The sequence below is a fragment of the Teleopsis dalmanni genome, chromosome 2 (genome assembly GCF_002237135.1).
Source record: "Teleopsis dalmanni isolate 2A chromosome 2, ASM223713v2, whole genome shotgun sequence".
Taxonomy (NCBI): Eukaryota; Metazoa; Arthropoda; class Insecta; order Diptera; family Diopsidae; genus Teleopsis; species Teleopsis dalmanni.
In genome coordinates this window covers 128,525,909-128,545,776 of record NC_051847.1, presented here as the reverse complement: position 1 = coordinate 128,545,776, position 19,868 = coordinate 128,525,909, and the positions used below count along the sequence as shown (strand labels likewise).

The window sequence follows — 19,868 nt, the reverse complement described above, 5'->3', positions numbered from 1 at the left end:
TGAGGCCTTCAGCTATGTGTTATTACAAATTGTTATTAAATGCTTATAATTATATGGTTGTACAGAATGATTATACATTATAATACTATAATACATATGTACCAAATAAAACTTATTTTGTTGAATTTCTATAACAATCGTTTCAGTGTTATGAATATTTTAAAATTGTAATATCATTATCTTCTAACATTTATTGACTAAATATAATTATTACAACATATTAATTCAGTAAAGTTTTTTTTATATAGTAAATTAGAAAAGTTTTTCATTTCTTTCTACTCTTAAAACTTTATTTCATTTTAAATAACATTTAAATATCACAGAAAAATTCGTACATCATATTTTATGCTAAAATAAATTATTAAATTTTTTCATTTAATTTTACAATTTTAATTTAATTTTATAAATCTGTAATTATCACTAAAATTCAATAAGTATATGGGTCATTCTTTTACAAACCGGACACCTTTTTGACCTCATCACCTCCGATTTGGCTGAAATTTTTTTTATGAGCTCCTTTCATAAAATAAGAAGACCCGTATCTGGGGAAAAAATTTTGTAATTTTTTTCCTAGGAGATATGGACCCATGGGGTTTTGAGAATTGGCATTGTAGACACATTTTCAAATGGCTATATCTCAAGTTCTATAAAAGGTAGAAACTTAGGACCTTAGGAAATTTATCAGACTTACTTAACATTTTATACCAAATTTGATACTGGATCTTTTAAAGATAGGAGTACCTAGACACTCCATTTCAAATTGTTTACAGTTCTTACCTGCTTAAAGAATTTTTCCAACTGTAGCAGAATAACACTCACCATAGAAGGTGGGTGTACTTATGTGCTTCAGTTATTCAGGTAGTTCAGCTAGTGTAGAACTAATTAATTTTTAAACTGATCAATATAAGATCAATATAATATTAATTATGTTAAAATTTATAATTTAAAAATAGAGATGATGCGGAACTAATTTAAAATGTGAATATTGTGTCACTTTTCTTGGAAAATTGATTCAAGGGTATTATGGTGCGTATGAGTAACATGAAGGACACCTGATAAATTAATTTTTTTTAAATTACTTCTGGAAGCAATATCACACTGGAAATATTTATTTTCGAAGAAGAATTTATTGTTTAATCGGAATTAAAAGTAAAAATGAAAAATTTGTGCGACGTATTCTTCTGTTTTTTTTTTTACTGAAAAATCGTGTGTATGGGTTTGGAGTGATGTGAAGGATAAATAAATTTTTTAAAAGTAGTTCCAACGACAATATCGTCCTGAAATTTTTGAGTTTTATGTACAATTTTATTACTAATTGAAATCAAAAATATTATATAAGAATATTTGTAGTATATTTTTTGAAAATTCATTTAATGTAAATATAGCACGCATGTGTTTGATGTGTTTTATGAGAAAAAAAAAAATTTAAAAAATTTATAAAAATCGATACTATCATGAAAATTTTTTATTTCTTAGTAAAATTCAAAACTGAATCTAAATAAAATATAAAAAATGAAAAATGTTGTGTACCCTTTTGAGATATCTTTTTTTTTGAAATTTAACGGTTAATATTAGTACTTAAATATAAACAATCTTAATTGTTTAAACAATTTCTTAAAAGCTCAACCAATTATCTTTAAAACGCAATAAATTTCAAGTTTCTACCTTTTATAGAACTTGAGATATAGCTATTTGAAAATGTGTCTACAATGCCAATTCTCAAAACCCCATGGGTCCATATCTCCTAGGAAAAAAATTATAAAATTTTTTCCCGAGATACGGGTCTTCTTATTTTATGAAAGGAGCTCATAAAAAAAATTTCAGCCAAATCGGAGGTGATGAGGTCATTTTTTACCAAAATCCGTCCGGTTTGTAAAAGAATGACCCATATACAGTAAAATTTTATCTGTTTGGCTGAATCCTTTGAATGCGAAAGATGAGTAGTAAATAAATTTTATTATTCAAATTGAAAGCAATCATTGTACCATCATACCCGATATAAACCAATTAAAGCAAGTACAGAAGTACAGATGTAAACACTTAATTATGAGAGCAGATTTTTAATATCTTCAACCGCCATTATCTTATAGAAATTTTGCAAAATATTAAAAGCAAAATGAACTTTACACAAAGAACACACATAAAAATCCTTAAAAAGGATGTTCATGATAATTAAGCTGATTAAACTAAACTGTTGTTGGTAATTGTCAAAAGTGGTCGTGCCGTTCTTCACTTGTAATCATATTTCAGTTAATAACTTTGATTGCGTAAAAGGTCTTTTTGATTTGACTTGTCCCAGATCCGAACCCTTTGTTGAGTTACTTACTTTGTAATCAAAGCCAACCGAACACAAGTGTTGAGCCAAAAAGCCAAATATTTGCCGCATAGTCAAACGCAAACGAAGCGATGAAAGTGGCGAAAAATTAAGTCAATTTATGCTGGGGCTCTGAACCCGGGCTGCGATAGTAGTTATTAGACAATTAAGGCGGAGCTAGTTTTATGACCTTTCAATTTCCGCACTGAAAAAAAGAAAATGGCTTTGAAAGCTGCTGTTGGGAAACTTCAAATAAAAAATTTTCCATTTCCTCAAAGAAAAAATCGGTGAAAAAATTCAAAGAGAAAACAAAGGAATAATTCGTGTAATGCGGCGAGTGTTTCATGCGTGAAAAAATTAGGTTCCGAGCTGGGAAAGTGAACGTTCAACAGTGTGTTTGCTTACGGCGCCTTGCATTCACCTTCACCTCTCGTCTATGAGTTCCCGTAAGCCTATTGTGGAGACGTACACCGAAACATTGGTGTACAGCTAAATTTGCAAGCTTTGTGGTTTTCTGTGTATGCCGCGCACGTACGACACGTAAATGCACCAAAACAAAAACAAACATACGTGAATGCTCGCCCTGATTGTGCGATAAAGGTTGTCGCAAAAAACCAGGATTTGTTTCGGAGACTAAAGCAAGCAGTCAAAATTTTAGTTTTGTGGGTGTTAAATAGGATCAAAGCTTATTATTTTCATGTGGACTACGTTAAGTAAGCAATTGAAAAGGTTAAAGCAAAATGACAACTTTAAGTAGAATACCAAACCGTTTCTACATTGACAACGAAATGAAAGGATTATTCCTATGTACGGCATACATGAAGATGTAAGATATGGATAGCTATGTGATGGACTCCACAGCTGTGGCTTTAATTTTTAGAAATACTTAGTAATATTTAAATTCGTTTGGTGTAATAGAAGGTACAAACCACTCTTTGTTTTTAATTAAGAGGAGTAAAGAATAATGGAAAATTCTTATATTGCGAATGATATGTTATGTTCTGTAAACATCTGGTACATTTTTTCTTTTTCAAACCGAATAAGTTTAGTCATATGGTAATCCTAAATAAATTCGTTCACCCCGTTTATATTTCAGTTGAAGAAGGAATGACGAAAAATTTTCATAATATCAATTATATGTAATATTTTCATCCAAAATGGTTAATTTCTGTCATTTTTTAAACCTAAATAAGTTCATTAGATGTAGAGTACGGGAAAGTTACTTAGCTTATATATATTTGACGGGTACGGAATGATAAAAAATCTTATATTCCGATTGATGTTGCGGTAACTTTAATGTATTGATTTGAAAAACTTCATGAAATTATGTTTTCAATTCTATTAAGTAATTCAGGATAAGAAATTTTGGTTAAAATTTATCACGCTTCCTCCCCACGCTATTCCACCTACCTATTAACCAACTTGTTTGATTATCACGCTTTTGTCGGAGTTTTATTTCCTCACTCTATTGTATATCGTTAATGATTTGTATATTAAAAAATACGAGCCGTACCAACAATTCCTTTTTCATTTTTAACACAAAAATTTGCACACAAATGTTTAATTTCTATAATAAGTTTTCTTGATTAACTGCTCCTTTTAGTGCTATTAGTTAGCAATTTTCTAAGTGTTAATCATTTTTAACTTTTGTTTATATTATTGTGTGTGTATGTAATCTCATACACATGTATGAGGTAATGGGAGACTATAGATATATGTTTCGATTATCGATTAAAATTTTCAATGCCTTACTTTATTATCTCAGTAAATTTTGTTTTAGATATCAATTGGACGATCAGCAATTTGTTGGTTGGTGTGGAAAATATATGAATGTGGTAAATATATAGTACCATGTAGTTATGTAGTATGTGGTACCAAGTTTACCAATCGAAAGTTAAAATTGCACTAAAAGTGAATTTTGATTCAAAAAGTTACCACAGGTTCACCAATCAAAAACGGCATATATCGATATAAAGAACCCAGTATTTTATGAGATTTTTATGATGTACATTTATATTACCTGTTGACAAATGTAAGAGTAAGGATACACCATATTATGTTAGCTTTCAGTTGGTCCTTAAATATCAATATCTTATAAGCTAGCCAATATTTTTACTGTTATTAATAAATTTTTAGTATCACACTTGTCTCTTGCCAAACACGTACTCGCAAATAGAAAAATTGCATACTTTTTTAATGGTTATTAAATTATTATTTTCTTGTAATGTTATATATATATATATTTCCTTTTCATTTTGTAGATTTTATAAATTAAATCACCCAAACTTCATAAGCTTCAATCTCATACCTTGTAAAGCACTCCATTAGAACATACACATAAACCGAATCATATTTAAGGTGATATGAGCGCCTCAATATGACGCAGTCAGTCGTGTTTTATATTGTCCCCGAATTATTCTACCTACAATTTTACGGCAAATAATCATCGCAATGAAATGAGCAGGAAGATTCCTAAAGTTGAATTACGTTCTGCGAAAAATCCGCGAGAAATTGTTATAGGAGTGTTAAATTGCGTTTATGGGCATAAAATAAATTTGATGAATGGATTTTAAATTCAATATCAAAAAATATGTCAAATTATTGTTTAATATAATCAGAAATCCATTGAATGGTAAACGTTAAAGAAATGTTTAATAAATTGGAAAATTTTAATGTTTATGTGGAAATATTAAAATATATTGACAATTAAATACCTTAAAATAGCTACGTTAATTAGGAGATATTTATTTTAAGACTATGTGTGGTTTTTGTTTTCAGGATTAGTTTTATATTTTATAATTTATTAAATTTTTATATAGTTAAATAATATTTAAGACATTCATAAATACTTTATCAAACTATATTAACATATGTTATGTATTTCTCGTCATCGGCTATGAAATATATCCGCTTTGACAATAAACTTGTGTTTTTGTTAGTTTCGAATCGATTTGTGAAAAGCATTCTGGTAACTGTGGATTTGTTTGCATATAACATCTTGAATGTGGAATCTTTGCATGTAGATCTTAATCTTAAAGAAAACATATCCTCAGCAACTGATTTCCGTTGTTGTTTTTGCCAAGTTTCAATTTTCTGTAACACGCCATGTTGCAGCGCTTTTCATATCAGTAGCATAATTATAAGTATAAGCTGATTGGTCAGAGTCGTCTAGTATATTCCATTTCCTTTAGAAAAACCATTAACTTCATAATAAAAAAAGTGCTGAAATTGGTTTTACAATGTATATTATTGTTGCATCTGCTTTCTTATTCTCTAGAATTCATTGTGAAGGCACTTACTGTCTCAAACTAAAATGACAGCTTTAAAATTTCCTTACTATGTCAATATTTTCTCCAATATTAACCCTTCTTAAAAAAATTGCAGGAAGCAGTTTATGAAGGTCTATGCAATAACTTCTGACTGCTTTGTACTATAATTACTATTCAACAATTTCAATGACTAAAGCAAGATATTACTTTTGTGAAACAAAAATTGACGCAATCATTTGTTTCAATAAACTCTGATAGTTTCGGACTATCCTGTTTCGACTAACAGGATAATCCTAACAGGATTGTTAGAACTAACAAAAGCGGCAGGTGTTATAGTTTTTACCATATCGTTATAAAAGTCATCACCATAATCTACAACATTCTACCGATTCACCACAAAGACATTCTAATGGATCTAGTCTAGCGGCACCTATATGCTAGATAGTATATTCTGTTAGAAAAGGATATTATGATTATAACATACATTTCATCAATCTTAATTTGCTGCCAAAACCTCCAGTCACTAATTGAGCCCAACACCAACACCAGCTCCGGCACCATAATTGTCCCATAAGCGTATCTGTGGCGAAACGAAAATTGAAATGTGTCTTAGTCCTGATACGCCTACATACCCAAGCTTTGTATGCCTATGTATTATTACACACAAACGTGTTATATATTGTGTACCTACGTAGTACTACACACAATGGGCTTATATATTTATATAAAATAGATCTCCGGCTTTATGTTTCAAGATCTGATAAACGGTACGGAAAACATTTTTGCTTATCAAGCTATTTTTGTTCACACGGTCAATCATTGATTGATTTCCCTAGAATTTTCAAATATCAATTTTTAATAATTATTTTACAGAATATGGTATATACATACTTGAGATGTTTGCCATTTTTAAAATAAATACCCGATCTTTTATTGTCTGTATTTAAAGAGTATATAGCTTCATTTTTCCATTTTATATTTCTTTATTAACAATTAGAGAAAAAATTTTTACTTAAAATCTTCCTATTTCGTTTTTTAAATTAACTTAAAAAATAAAAGTTTAATATTATTTACACTTAAATGGAAACGAATTTCTTTATCTTTCATCTACATAACTTTCTCCGTAGGTACCTTAATCTTTTCGTTTTTGTTCCAACTAAAAAATAGTAGTGGCATATTTCTGCCTTCTTTATGGCAAATTTAATCTTTTTCTAATAAATAATGAATTTCTACACTTAAACGTGCTATTTCCTATAGTAATAATACTAAGACACTGTTTTATGCTATCATTTGGCAAGGATTTTGGTAATTTTCCACTTGCTTCACATTTTCAATGACTTTGACTATGACCAGAAAAATTGAAAAAGTAGGTCAGCTCTACTTAACCTTATGTTGGCGGCGTGCACAAAATAGCACCGGAGGCAGCAAACGACAAGAGCAACTTAATATTTATTGTTTTTCGATTAAGAGGTTAGAATATTCTCCTTCGCCCACATTTACTTATGTTTAGCCTCATTATGTGATAGTAAGGAGAGCAAGAAGGAAGCAAAGATTCTGTCTATTATATATGACTTTAAAAAGTTTTATAATATGAAAAGAAACTAAACTTTCTTAAATGAAAAGAAATTTGAAAGAAAAGTTTTTTCTAGGTTAATTATAGTACTAATATTTTCAATAATAATTCCAACAAAACTAATAATACTATCGGTCTTATATTTGCATAGTCTATGTGTCTATAAGTGCATATATAATATATAAACTGATTCTCAAGTTATTTCATTTTACTTTGTTAAAAAAACATTTCTTATATAATTATTGGTATTATATGAGATATATTCTGACACTTTAAATATTACTTAATAAATTTCTTCAAAGAACTCTTTCTCATCCGCATGGTTGTTGACCATGATTCTGCCGAGTGGTTCAAAAAGACAAGCCCTCGTTACGTTCTTTGCTGCTTCTTTGCAAGTTTGTCTCATTATGGTCTTTAAATCAATATCCTGAAAACTCCAAATAAGCTCTACAGAGTTGTAAATGATAAATATAAAGCCTAGACCAATTCGGACAACAATCTAAAAGAAAAGCAAGCCCATATTTATTATACCAAAAAAAAATAGCAAATATTACATCGAATGGTACAGCCACTGCACCGTTTAAGAACTTCGATTGTGCACGATCTGTAAGGAAACCAAAAAAATATTATTTACTTTAAAATAAGTTGTCAGCTTACAATATGCCATGGAGAGTGTAGCGTGCATAAGGAAGGCAACACCGATTAAAAAACCAATTTTGTTTAAAATACTTGATGCCATTTTTGGTTGAAATTTGTAGATATTCTAAAGGTTTTTTATTATTACAATTATGTTTATTATTTATTATTACCCAACTCATCTATTAATTTTAAATTTCTTTGCATAATATGGCTTACCTGTAAAGCAGCGAAAATAAAAAGAGTGAAAGTTTTTGCAAGAACATATGGTACGTACAGTGATAATATTTTAATTGCAGTGCAAGTCAAACTGTTTGTTTGAAGGGTTGTATTTGCAGATCATCTGGAAACGTTTGATATACAACCCAGCTAAACAATGCTAGTTAGGTAGAAACCAATTTCTTCAACTAATTACTAACGAGTTCAAATATTGTCTACTTAAAAACTTGTTTCGATTTAAAAATATTTTAGTTAAAATTTTTTTAAACATGTGAAACCCCTTAATTTTGTCAAAACTTTTGACAGTTAACTAGATTTTTCGAAAAATGTCTAACAAATGTTCAGAAGCAATCGCTGATCTCTTTAATAACATTGACTTTTGCATTCTCATGGAGGAAGGAAAATCTCACAACTAGTATTTGTGTTATTGTTTGACATACAAATAAGAGACTTGTTGTTTTTTGTTTAATTTTGGTGTAGCAAATGCAGCCATTGTTTAAAGAGACAATAGATATGTATATGTGGTTCTTTGCATTTATCAGGGAAGTGACGAACTTTACTTCACTTAATCACATTTCATTCAAAGTTAGAAGTATATACAAGTAAGGTCGCTTTGCAGTTAAGCAATTATCAATGCCTGATTATTATCACGTTTATGCGAAAGACATTTACAATTTTTAGAGATTACTGTTCATCTGATAAAATTATATTCTAAAGTTAAAATACACATAGATTGCTTTCCAATTTTATTTCTTTTATGTTTATATAACTACAACCAAAACCAACATTTGCTAAAATTCCAATATTCAGATATTGTTGTTAGTCTGTAAATGAATGAATATCTCAATGATGGCCAAAATAGAAATTACCATCGCAATTAATTTGCGTGAATTAATTTGTAATGTTACTCATCTTATAAATGCAATTTGTGAAAATCATAATTATCGCTCTCGTATAAACTATGTTGACACTTGTCACTTTAGCCTCTTTTGCCTATTTTTAGATGTCTTTTGTATGAATTTTATATGGAATTCGTTTGAGAAACGATAACTGCATATTTGGCGAATTAGATAGATAAATACTGAAGAAAACTTGATTCCAGTCAGGGCAAGTATTGTTCTAATACTTTACTTACCTCTTAATATTTTTACTACTTAATCACTTATTGACATAAGTATTGACTAAAGTAAAGATCGAAGCTTTTATACATATATATCTATGAACAGATGAACAGATGAAAATATACCCAAATAAATTCTTGTGTTTGACCGGATAGGTTTTGGTTAAGTCAGAAATTGCGTTTTTATTTTGTGTTGTTTCAAATTGAAAATGAAAATGAATATAAAGGCAAAGAAAAATCTATCCACTGTTTTTCCTTCGGAAATATATATAAAATATATTCCTTTTGTAGTAAGAGATCATACTTACCTCTAACGCATATTCATAATAACGTTAATTTGTTATTATGTATAAATTTATATAGTATGCCTAATTGTTTGAAAAATGTTTCTTCCTTCTATTCTTTCTTAATCTTTTTAAAATCTTTAATAATTCATAATAAATATTAATACCAATAACGCTAATGGTACGAATTACCAAAATTAAAGTGCATTATTTTAATATTATTAAGTTAAAATAATGGATTTTTTTTATTATTTTTATTAGTTATAGTATTAACTACTTATGTATAGACAGATTTCGAAAAGTACTGAACCACCCAAAAAAAAATCTTTAATTAATTGAATTTTTTCTGACCCATCATCAGTGCTCTTGGAATTATTTTTTGAATTTGAATATTCGTAAATCATTTTTTGAGACTATAAGTATCAGGTATTAAACTCGTGCACCATCAAATTTGAAGCTCAGATTTAAGTTTCATCAACCAACTGACCCAAAGACGTACTTGACTTGTATGTTCGCAGTTTTTCTGAAGTATTGTTAATTAAAGTATTTTCAAGAAATAAATTTATTTATTCACTTATTAATATATATGTTTACAAAAAATATTTTCTGCATTTGTATTATTTAAAAGCAAAAACTTGAAACTTTTTTATTAACTGAAGAAACATTCAAACTGCACATATGGTTGTCAAGAAATAGTACTGACAATATTGAAATAAATAATGCATATATACCTATCAGCTGATATAAATTTTACAGATAAGTCTAATGTTCCGAATATATTAAAAATATTTTTTTTTCACAATTTTTTATCTGAAAATATTCATGTAGCATTATATATCAGTTTATATTAATTATTCTTGTTTAATATTGGTTGCTAATATAATATAAAATCTGCTCAAATGTTGCGAAAAAGTCTGAGAACCAAATCTGAAACTATATATACGAATATAAATAAATGAACAACTCTGTTAAAACTCTTATCAATTTGGTTTCTCTTTTCTAAACACACAAAATGGATTGTGTATATATATTTGTCTCTTTCTCACTTAAACTATTTTGCCGGTTAGCAGTTACCTTTTTAAAGCCACTGCACTTTTTATAAGAATATTTTTTGATAATCAAAAAAATATATCAAAGTTTCCATTGTTTGAGACAAAAAAGACAAAACTTCTGCAGCTTTACTTACAAATTGGAGCTTATTTTCATGTAGATGTTTAAGTGAGGACAATATATTGTAATTGAACACTTCCTTTAACATTTCATAGCTGTTTTGCGATTTTTTGTAAATAATATTTGTATCTCCCATCTAGATTGCCTTTTGAGATATGAAATCCTTTTTATTTTACAATCTTTAAATCGAACTATTTTTTTACAGATGTGTCTAACTATAGTTCTTATTGTATTATATACAATTTCCAAAATAGTGCAAGCCCGTGTCTTTGTCTTATAATGAAACCAAACTTGATATATGAACTTTGTGTCAATAGTTTTTAATTACATACACCGGCTGTTTAATGACTTTGAGAAATGCTGTTTAAAAAAAAAAATAAATTATTTTTATTAATCCTACAAATATTTTAACATAATTTATTCCGTAGTGACAATATACCTTCCAAAGATAAGCTCCATGTTTTTGTGCAACAGAGACGCATATATGTTTCCAATCTAGTACCGTTTTATTATTTGGTAATAGTTTTGTTATTTCACTGTTTTTATATTAATAAATAAATTTTATGCATATCCAGGAATGGAATTTATGCATATCGTAACCCTAGAGGTACTGTTTCTTTTTGGACTTCGACTGCAAAAAATATATTCTCTTTGTGTTAATAGAAAATGGATTTTAACAAGTTCCATACTCATCTTTACTGGTCTTGTAATTAAAGACTGATGAATATTATGATAATTTTAAAAAAAGTAGCTATAATTATAAATCTATCAACTAACTAATAAATTTACCAACTAACGATCTTAAAATCTATTCTGGCCTTTATGTTGTATTATAAGTGAAAAAGTAACGTTTCAAGTAGTTTAAAATAGGATATGTCCAATAAATTAAAATGGTGGTTAAAAATAATGATAGATATTGAATGGTTTGATAGACGAATTGGGAAAAACATGGTATATGGTTTGTATATTTTTGAAAGGAAATGCAAACATTTTCGATGAATGTTATTGAAACTGGAAAAGGGAATATGAGATCATATGATTTGTTATGCATAATTTGAACAAATGTAGACTGCGATCATATCAAAGTAAACATAAGTTACTTTATTGTAGTTACATTTGCATGAAAATATTACTAAAATGAACTAAATATACATTTGGACAAACTATATGTCTAAAGATCAATATATACTCAACAAAAAATTTTAATGGATGGAAACTCACTCAAGTTTTCTTAATTCATTAAAAAAGTATGTATGTATGGGTTAAGTTAAGTCATTTCAGAGTTTAATTACATTTCTCTCTACTCTTTCCATTTAAATAACTTTTCAAAAAGTATACGACATTCTTGTCATAATATTTACTTGAATATAAGTAGATTATTTTGAACTCAATAAATGTATATAAAATAATATACTTATATATACAATCCATGTTTTCTTGCTTATGAAAGTCTCTGTAAAACAAATTTTACATTACTCAGTGCTAAAATGTTAACCGCAGTACAAGCTCAGCAATCTTCTTCAATGACTCCAGCAATTGCAAGTGCATACGCTGACGTATGAGCAACAATTTATGTGCATTTTTCTAAAGAAGTACATCAACAGCAAGGAAATTTATTTTTAATTAAGTAAAAATTAATTCAAAGAAAGAAAAAGGTTGATTTATTTTTAAAAGCAAAAATAAAAGTAAATATAGAAGAAAAAAATTCTTCCAAGAATATAAATTGTGTGTGTATAAAATAGAATTTGAAAAGCTACAAATAGAATTTAATTGAAATATTTATTAAGAGAAACTTTCAAAAATAAAATTAGCACTAAAAGTAAATATGAAATAAAAGTAGTTATAAGAAATAGAAAACTCAATATAAAAAGAAATAGCTAAAAATGAAATTAGATAAAATTTTAAAAACGTTTAGATGCAGTTTATGATGTTTTTTTATATAAAATGTATAATTGTTATTATATCATTATTATTTTATTTGAATTTGAATAAAATAATATGATTTTCCCATTGCAGTCAGATCACATAAAAAACTACTGCCTTTAAATTTAAAAAAAAAAAATTATGATAGTTAAGCAATTTATATAGCTGTGGTTTATGCGTTAGTTTTTACTAACATTCACCGCAAGTGCAACACTTTTTGGAAAGCAGTAATTAAAATTGATAGAACTTGCGGTTTGAATAAAATAAATTAAGTTTTCTTGACTTTGTATTTGAGCAAACAAGCCTGTTGTACTAGATCCGACTCCTTGATTTTCGTCCAAATATTATATACAGATTATTTCACTATCAAATATTCTTTAAAACCAATTATTGTTGATAAAAGTTTGATAATATTATATGCGAAGAAGTATCTTGATTAAATATTATATATTAGTGTTTTAATAATAATAATTCTTCGAAAATTAAAAGTAGTTTTATATTCGAGAGACCCTATGTTCCACTTAGGAGCGAAGCACAGCAATAAAGTAAATAGTAAGTAAAGTGTATTCATTGTCGTGGGATCAGACCATTAGCCAAAAGTATACTACGGGTGATGTTTTCTGATTATTTCAGTTCTTTAAAAAAATATCCACCATATTTATATATAGCCTTTATTTACATATGCACAAATATAAGACTGCAGAATTTCAGGAAAAACTTAAATTTCGCTAGCTTCGGTCCAGCGGTTATGTGACTACATTGGACAAAAAATTTTAAAATAAAAATTCTTTACGTACACATTTTTTGAAACATATTTACATAGACTAGACATATTTCACAGATTAATACAAATAAATAAATTTTATAACACATTATTTTATTCTTTCAATAATATTTATTATATTAAGAAACTTTTGTGTAAAACACCATATCTATTCTTTTAATTTCTACAAATCTACAAGATTTGAATTGTAAAACTGGGCTCTGAAGGTGCTTAGAAGTGAATGAAAGCTCGTAATCTCTTATTTTAACTTATAAATATAGGAGCACCCAAAGTTGAAAATGCCATATTGATAGTCAAGACTATGATAAGAAACATATCGAAATGATATATGAAATTATATATACACATAGGTATGATATGTGCATATCGAAAATCAAAATAGATTATCAATTAAATAATAAATTCTTATTTATGGAATTTAAATAACTTCTCATTATGAATATATTCTAGAAACTAAAATACAGATATGCAGATTTCTGAATAATTTATTCGTGCTTAGTGTTTTTCACCAGCAAATCTGTGTTTTTTATTTTAACCAAATCTGCACCTTAAAAGGAGCTCACTTTTAACAGAAACAGAAAAAAAAGAAAACAAAAAGGAAGGAAATGAGTTTTCATGAAACTTCTGGATTAGTCAGATTTACTTTCATTTACGTGTAAGTATTTTTTGTCCTTCCCTTCCTTTTTTTTGGATGTGTGTATACACCAGAGACACAGAAACCCAAATTCGTTACGATTTTAAGCCTTTGCTCTTTCCTTTTTATTTTTAAATTTTTTATTTTATAAAATAAAATTCATTTCAGCTTTTGAATTGCTTTAAGATATTCTATACTTTTTTTCCGAGCTTTAGTATTTTGCTTCATTTCTGTGAACGTGCAAAGGTTGCAGGTGTATTAAATCGTTTGTATGGAGAATTGCACATGGATGTGTCTGCCCGATTGTGAAAGTTTATTTATGTGTACCAACGTAAATCCTGACTTAAAAGCAGTTACATTATTAAGGTTTCATTTAACAATGTTCTGGTGTTTTGCATTGTTTAAACGATTCCATTTGGCTTGATTCACAAATACCACTGAGTCGGTTAACTTTTTTTTAACTACCATTTTAATATTAAATTCGATTTTAATAAATTTATTTCAGTATATTCAAAAAATTTAGTTCATTTAGCTTCAATTAAATGCCAATACCTTTTTAAAAATTCAAATAAATTACAGTCAAGTGAATATTTATTAAACTATATATTTAAAATATAATAAATTTTTTTAAAATAATTTATTTAAATTTGTAAAGCATAAACTGCGACATATATTTATTACATGATTTATTTAAATAAAAAAAAACATTGATCTGTTTACACTAATGGCATTTTCAGCCTAGCCTTGGAAACGTCAGATCGATTTATTTCGTCGGTTGGAATAAAAACAAGTATATATAATGGAGAACATATAAAGTTCCACTCTGAAATTATCTATAAATCAATATGAAAAATCACACTGTAAATCAATACGAAGATGTGGAAAGTGAATTTTACTGAGAATATGTTAGCTTGGATTTCATGATAAAAATTATATCCAAATTTCAAATCATAGTTGCTTTCGAACTAAAAAATATCATTTGAGCTAGCGTCTCCTAAAAAATGTCACTTTTGAATACTCATGTTTGAAAGAATTACATTTTTGTTTATAAAATATAATAATTCATAATATAATCAGATAACATGTGACGACAAGAGTCTTAGCCGAAATCAATTTTGTCCAAAATTCCGTCATATTTTTTTTACAGTACATTGTGTTAAAGAGAATAATATTATTTTTTAACCTAAGTCTCGATTTATAATAGTAAAACAGTCTAATTAGTATTTGTAATTTTCAAAAACTAGTTTACATGTTTTAAACGTCAATCTGTTGTTTAGTGTTATTTCCAAATAATATATTTAATCCAGCATTTATATTTTTGCGTATATGTAATTTGAATTCACGTAGACGATCAACTCTAATTGATCAATTCTTTCCACTTCATTTGTGTCTTTCAGCACAATTTCCGCAGCTATATTAAGATTTCAGTACGCATTCAGTATTTTAATTATAGAAGTAATTCGTTCTGCTAGTAAGTCACTTATCCTCAATACACATTTTTACTAAGCACTCTTTAAAGCGGAGGAAACATAAATAGAAAAATCCTAAACAAAATTTTCCATCCAAGGGAATAACTTGTGAAAAGTAAGATGACATTACGCCATTCATATCAGGGAACTAATAACTAAATATGAGGTGATACTGATTTTTAGGTCAAGGCTATTTAACAATGGATTTTACTACAATCAGCCGTTTTTATCGTCTTTTCTGCCATATTATACATCGATATCTTTATTTACTAACATATCGACTCTTAAGGTTGTTCATTTTGTAGATTTATAATACTATCAAAAAAATTATATTGGAAAAATAACATTGAAAATGTAGAATTCCTCACACATAATTTACAATCACATAGATGTTTAAATAAAAGGATAATTAAAAGCAATACCGAATAATTTAAGCCCATATTTATTATCAGGACAACAAATTAAATCTCAATAAAACAGCTGATAAAGAACTCCTCCATGAACTGGAAGGCCAAAGTAAAGTATGTTGGATTAATTTTAAACCAAAAACATTTGTGGAACTAGCACATAAGGGAGAAGAGAAGATTTCGGGAATCTAAATTTCCACACTGTTGGATCTCTAGGAAGTACGAAATTAACTATTAGAAACAGAATCTTAGAATCCTGACTAACTACGTTAAACAAATCCTTAATCATATCATTATACAGCTATATATATCACAAAAGAAATGCATTATATAAAAATGCATTACAGAAAAAACCTGCAAAACTTATCAGAATGAAGAGTTAAACTCAATAAAAAATATTAATTTATTTTTCACTATATACCTGCTATATAATACTTGACTTCACAGTCTGATATAAAAGTGCAATAAATTTTTGTCAAATTTTATCTATTCTTAGTAGTAAATTATCAGAGCAATCATCTCCATAAGGAAGTAAAGGTGGATTACAAGCTGGATCTGGTCAAACGAGGGATTACAACACATTAGCCAAGTGATTCAAATCCGTACTTGACTTGATTTTAGAGTTTTGTGAATGTGCTGTGAAAGTTCATTAAAAACTTCAATGCTGCGTTGCATTAGAACGAAATCATAAACCAATATAGAATAATTGAATTAATTAATTATATATTTATTTTTAATACTATTCTTTTGTAGGGGCATTATTTATTGCATGATATTATTTCTTTTCTGTGCATAGAACCTAATCCAGAAAAGTTATACGGAGTAAATCATGCTAATGTTACTCTACGATTCACGTCGGCGAGACTGGAAATTGAATATATTTTTTTTATATTATTTTCATTATAATTCTATATTAAATTTGATTTTAATGTCAAATTTAATATAAATTTAATAAATTATAAATTTAATTTTTTAATATGACAATAGTGACTATTTTTGCTTTAATATAAACATTGGTATTTAATAGAGAGTTTTCGTAGATATTGTTTAATGAGGTTGGCTAACGAACACTGACTTTGAGCTTTAAATTTGGCTGAGCACTAGTTCAACCCTTGTTATTCACATTCAAAAGCTAATAATGCATTCAAATGCTAATAATACGCAAACAATATTTATGAATAATTAAATTCATATTAGAAATGATTTCGAAGACCACTGATGTTGGGTGTTCGGCATTATTATCAATGAAATTTATTATTTCATATATAATATATTAAAATATTGAAAAAGTTTTTGTTGTTGTTTACTACCATTTCTACCTCTCTATTAAAATACAATAGTTCCTATTAAGTGAATATTTACTACTGCCATAATTGACGTTAATATGTAAATTAATGGCTTCCATGCTTAAATTTTTTACAATTTTTTAAATAAAAAAAAAATGCTTTAAGTTTTTTACAAAATTAACAAAATGATCTGCCGAAGTTAACTCATATCTCTTAATTCCCTTTATCCTTTAAATATTCCCTCAAATATTTGCGAATGACAGAACAATTTGTTGTTTCAAATTAATTTTTAAAATGTTTTTATTTTATTTTTGTTTTCGAGGAAAAGTAAAAAAAAATTGTAATGCAAAAGAAAATTACTTTATGGCTTAAAAATTTTGTTCATATAAAACTTACAGCATTAGCGTCAAATAAAATTAATAAAAAGTCATTCTTGCAACAAATTCACAAATTCAAACAATAATACAAAGACAAAGCGCCTAAAAGCCCACACTGAAAATTTTCTCTTCAACTTCAACTTATTTGTTCTGTTTAGTGTAATTTTCTGTTTTTTTTTTTTGTGCTTTTTGTTCATCAAATCATACTGTGATTTGGCAAATAAAAAGTTAAGTAGCTGTTTTGCCATTTTTCCTTTACTATATAAAAATAAAAACGTCATACAGAAGGCAAAAAAAAACAAAAAAAAAAAAATGAAATAACATAAAATAAGTTACAAAAATTGCTTTTCACAAATGATGCTCCTTAACAAGATTTTTAAGAGCTGCTTATAAACTTTGACTGGCAACAAAAGCATGGAGAAAAGGAAGCAGTTTGCTACTTTTGTGCTTTGTTTTTCCTTCTCCTCTCCTCCCTCTACTCATGCACTCATGCAATATATACTAAATAATAGTACTTAATAAGCTGCCAATCTTATTTCCAGCATTGAATTTTAATGAAAATTCAATTGAAAAGAAATGTAACACAAACAATATTAATTTTAAATTTAAGTTAGGATTTCCTTCACTCCTTCGTTCCTTCACTCCTTACACAATTCGAGAAACCAACTTCCATTGGAAACTTTTTGGTGACTTTTTAATATTTGAAGGAAATTGTAACCCTTTCATGTTAGAAGTTAAGTTAATATGCTTAACAGAGAAAAAATAAATAAATTTAGAATCAAGCAATATGAAAAAAATAATAGCTTGGGAAGAGACAAATGTGAGATGAAGAAATCAATTTAATTTTCCTAAATATTTAATTTCTTTTACATTTCGCAATTTTGTCTTATTTACTGATTTATAAGTGACCACTTAAAACAACCAGACAGAATCCTTCAGAAACACTCAGAGCTGCATCAATATAAACAATTTTGAGCAACACAAAAGACATCTGAAGCGAACATTTTAACAAGTATTAAATTTTTGGTCATTTTACTGTCAATTTGCAATGATAAAATTATTGAACTCATTTAGGAATACTCAATGTCAGTTCGAATTATATGAGAAGTCGCCGACGACAAACAAGCAATCCATTGCCTTCAGTCAATAATGGCAGAATGTGGAGGTTATATAAGGACTTCTCAAATTTTTTCTTGATTTGAAACTTTCTGATATTGCAGTCAACAAAAAATTTATAAATTTAAACTATAAGTATTTTGTTTTTATCATCCCAAATAAGAAAATTTGACCACATTAATAATCAATTTATTAAATTTATTCAAAGATAATCCTTTTAAATGCATACTACTATGAAAGAAAAATAAGTTGAAATTTCACATTAAGAATAAGCGGAGTTCTGGTAAAGATATATAGTAATCGATTGCAAAAAAGTATAATTGGTATTATATTAAGGATGTTGTTAATCATCACTTGAAAGCAGTATATAGCAGTTGTCGCTAATAAGCAGTATAAGTCAGTACTGCTGTTACTATAGTAGTTTCAATGAAGCTAACTGTTTTTATTCCATTTAACTAAAAAAGGAATCTCAACTCATTCGTTCACCGCACTCAGCGATGCGTTCCAGAAAAACATCTGTAATTGAGAAGAGCTCTGATATTGAGTAAATATTTACTTTTATTTAGAAAACTAACTATGTGGATATAAACTTTGAATTGGTACTCTAAATGGTCTATGGAAATTAGCGGCTAACATTTATTCTTAAATTAAAATTTGATTTTTCCAATATATTTTTATCAATTTAAATTTTTATTAATGTATACTCTAAATAGATTGAATAGGTTAATATAATAGATGTTCTGAAGGTATCATACTGAATCAATTTCAAAATTAAGAATTTTAAAGTATAGCAATTTGTAGTGGGCATCGATGACGTTTAAGCTTCTATACCTGTCTTGAAAAATGATACTAGTCCATTTAAAGCACTCCAGTTCCAATGACTTATTATAGCGTACCGTTTTCAAGCCCACTTAAATAAACGTTTTATAAACTTTTCTGATTTTGAGGCAGTCACTCTTGTCTCTTTGTAAAAATTGCCACATATGATATACACAGTCTTCCGTTGATAGCATTCCAAATAATATATAAACTACAGAAATTTTTTGATTTTTGTTTCCTTTATGGCATTGCTCATGGTCCAATATTTTTAGAATTATACTTCAAGAATTAAAAAACTTCAGAAGTTACATTTATGGTGTTTTCTTGTAGTGTTCGTAAGAAAAATATTTCTTAGATTTAAGATTTAATTTCAGTATTCCAGATTGAAACATTTTATGTTTGTGATTTCATAAACTTTCTTTTCAAATTTCTTTTTATTTTTGAAAGCAGCCAAAAATCAAAAAATGT

General features: G+C 27.6%; 2 protein-coding genes across 3 annotated transcripts in view; both read right to left on the bottom strand.

Moving 5' to 3' along the window:
• Window positions 1-19,868, bottom strand: part of LOC119682232 (cytochrome P450 CYP12A2-like) — a 58,909-nt gene that overhangs the window by 28,224 nt on the left and 10,817 nt on the right. The window lies entirely within an intron of this gene.
• On the bottom strand, window positions 7,374-8,232 carry LOC119682233 (membrane magnesium transporter 1-like). Of its 2 annotated transcripts, none has more exons than XM_038095612.1 (4): window positions 8,012-8,232; window positions 7,814-7,919; window positions 7,711-7,760; window positions 7,374-7,655 (listed from the first exon to the last, which is right to left on the bottom strand). In XM_038095612.1, exons 2-4 carry the CDS (start codon window positions 7,893-7,895, stop codon window positions 7,440-7,442), a joined length of 348 nt encoding a protein of 115 aa, XP_037951540.1. In that variant the 5' UTR covers window positions 7,896-7,919; window positions 8,012-8,232; the 3' UTR covers window positions 7,374-7,439. The 2 variants fall into 2 exon arrangements, with proteins under 2 accessions (XP_037951540.1, XP_037951541.1); XM_038095613.1 differs by having other exon boundaries at window positions 8,070-8,232.

Coding starts and splice junctions, on each gene's coding strand:
- LOC119682233 (XM_038095612.1), bottom strand. CDS start 7,895: ATGGCATCAAGTATTTTAAACAAAATTGGTTTTTTAATCGGTGTTGCC. Junction 7,761..7,813: donor TACACTCTCCATGGCATATT/GTAAGCTGACAA, acceptor GTTTCCTTACAG/ATCGTGCACAATCGAAGTTC. Junction 7,656..7,710: donor CAGTGGCTGTACCATTCGAT/GTAATATTTGCT, acceptor CTTTTCTTTTAG/ATTGTTGTCCGAATTGGTCT.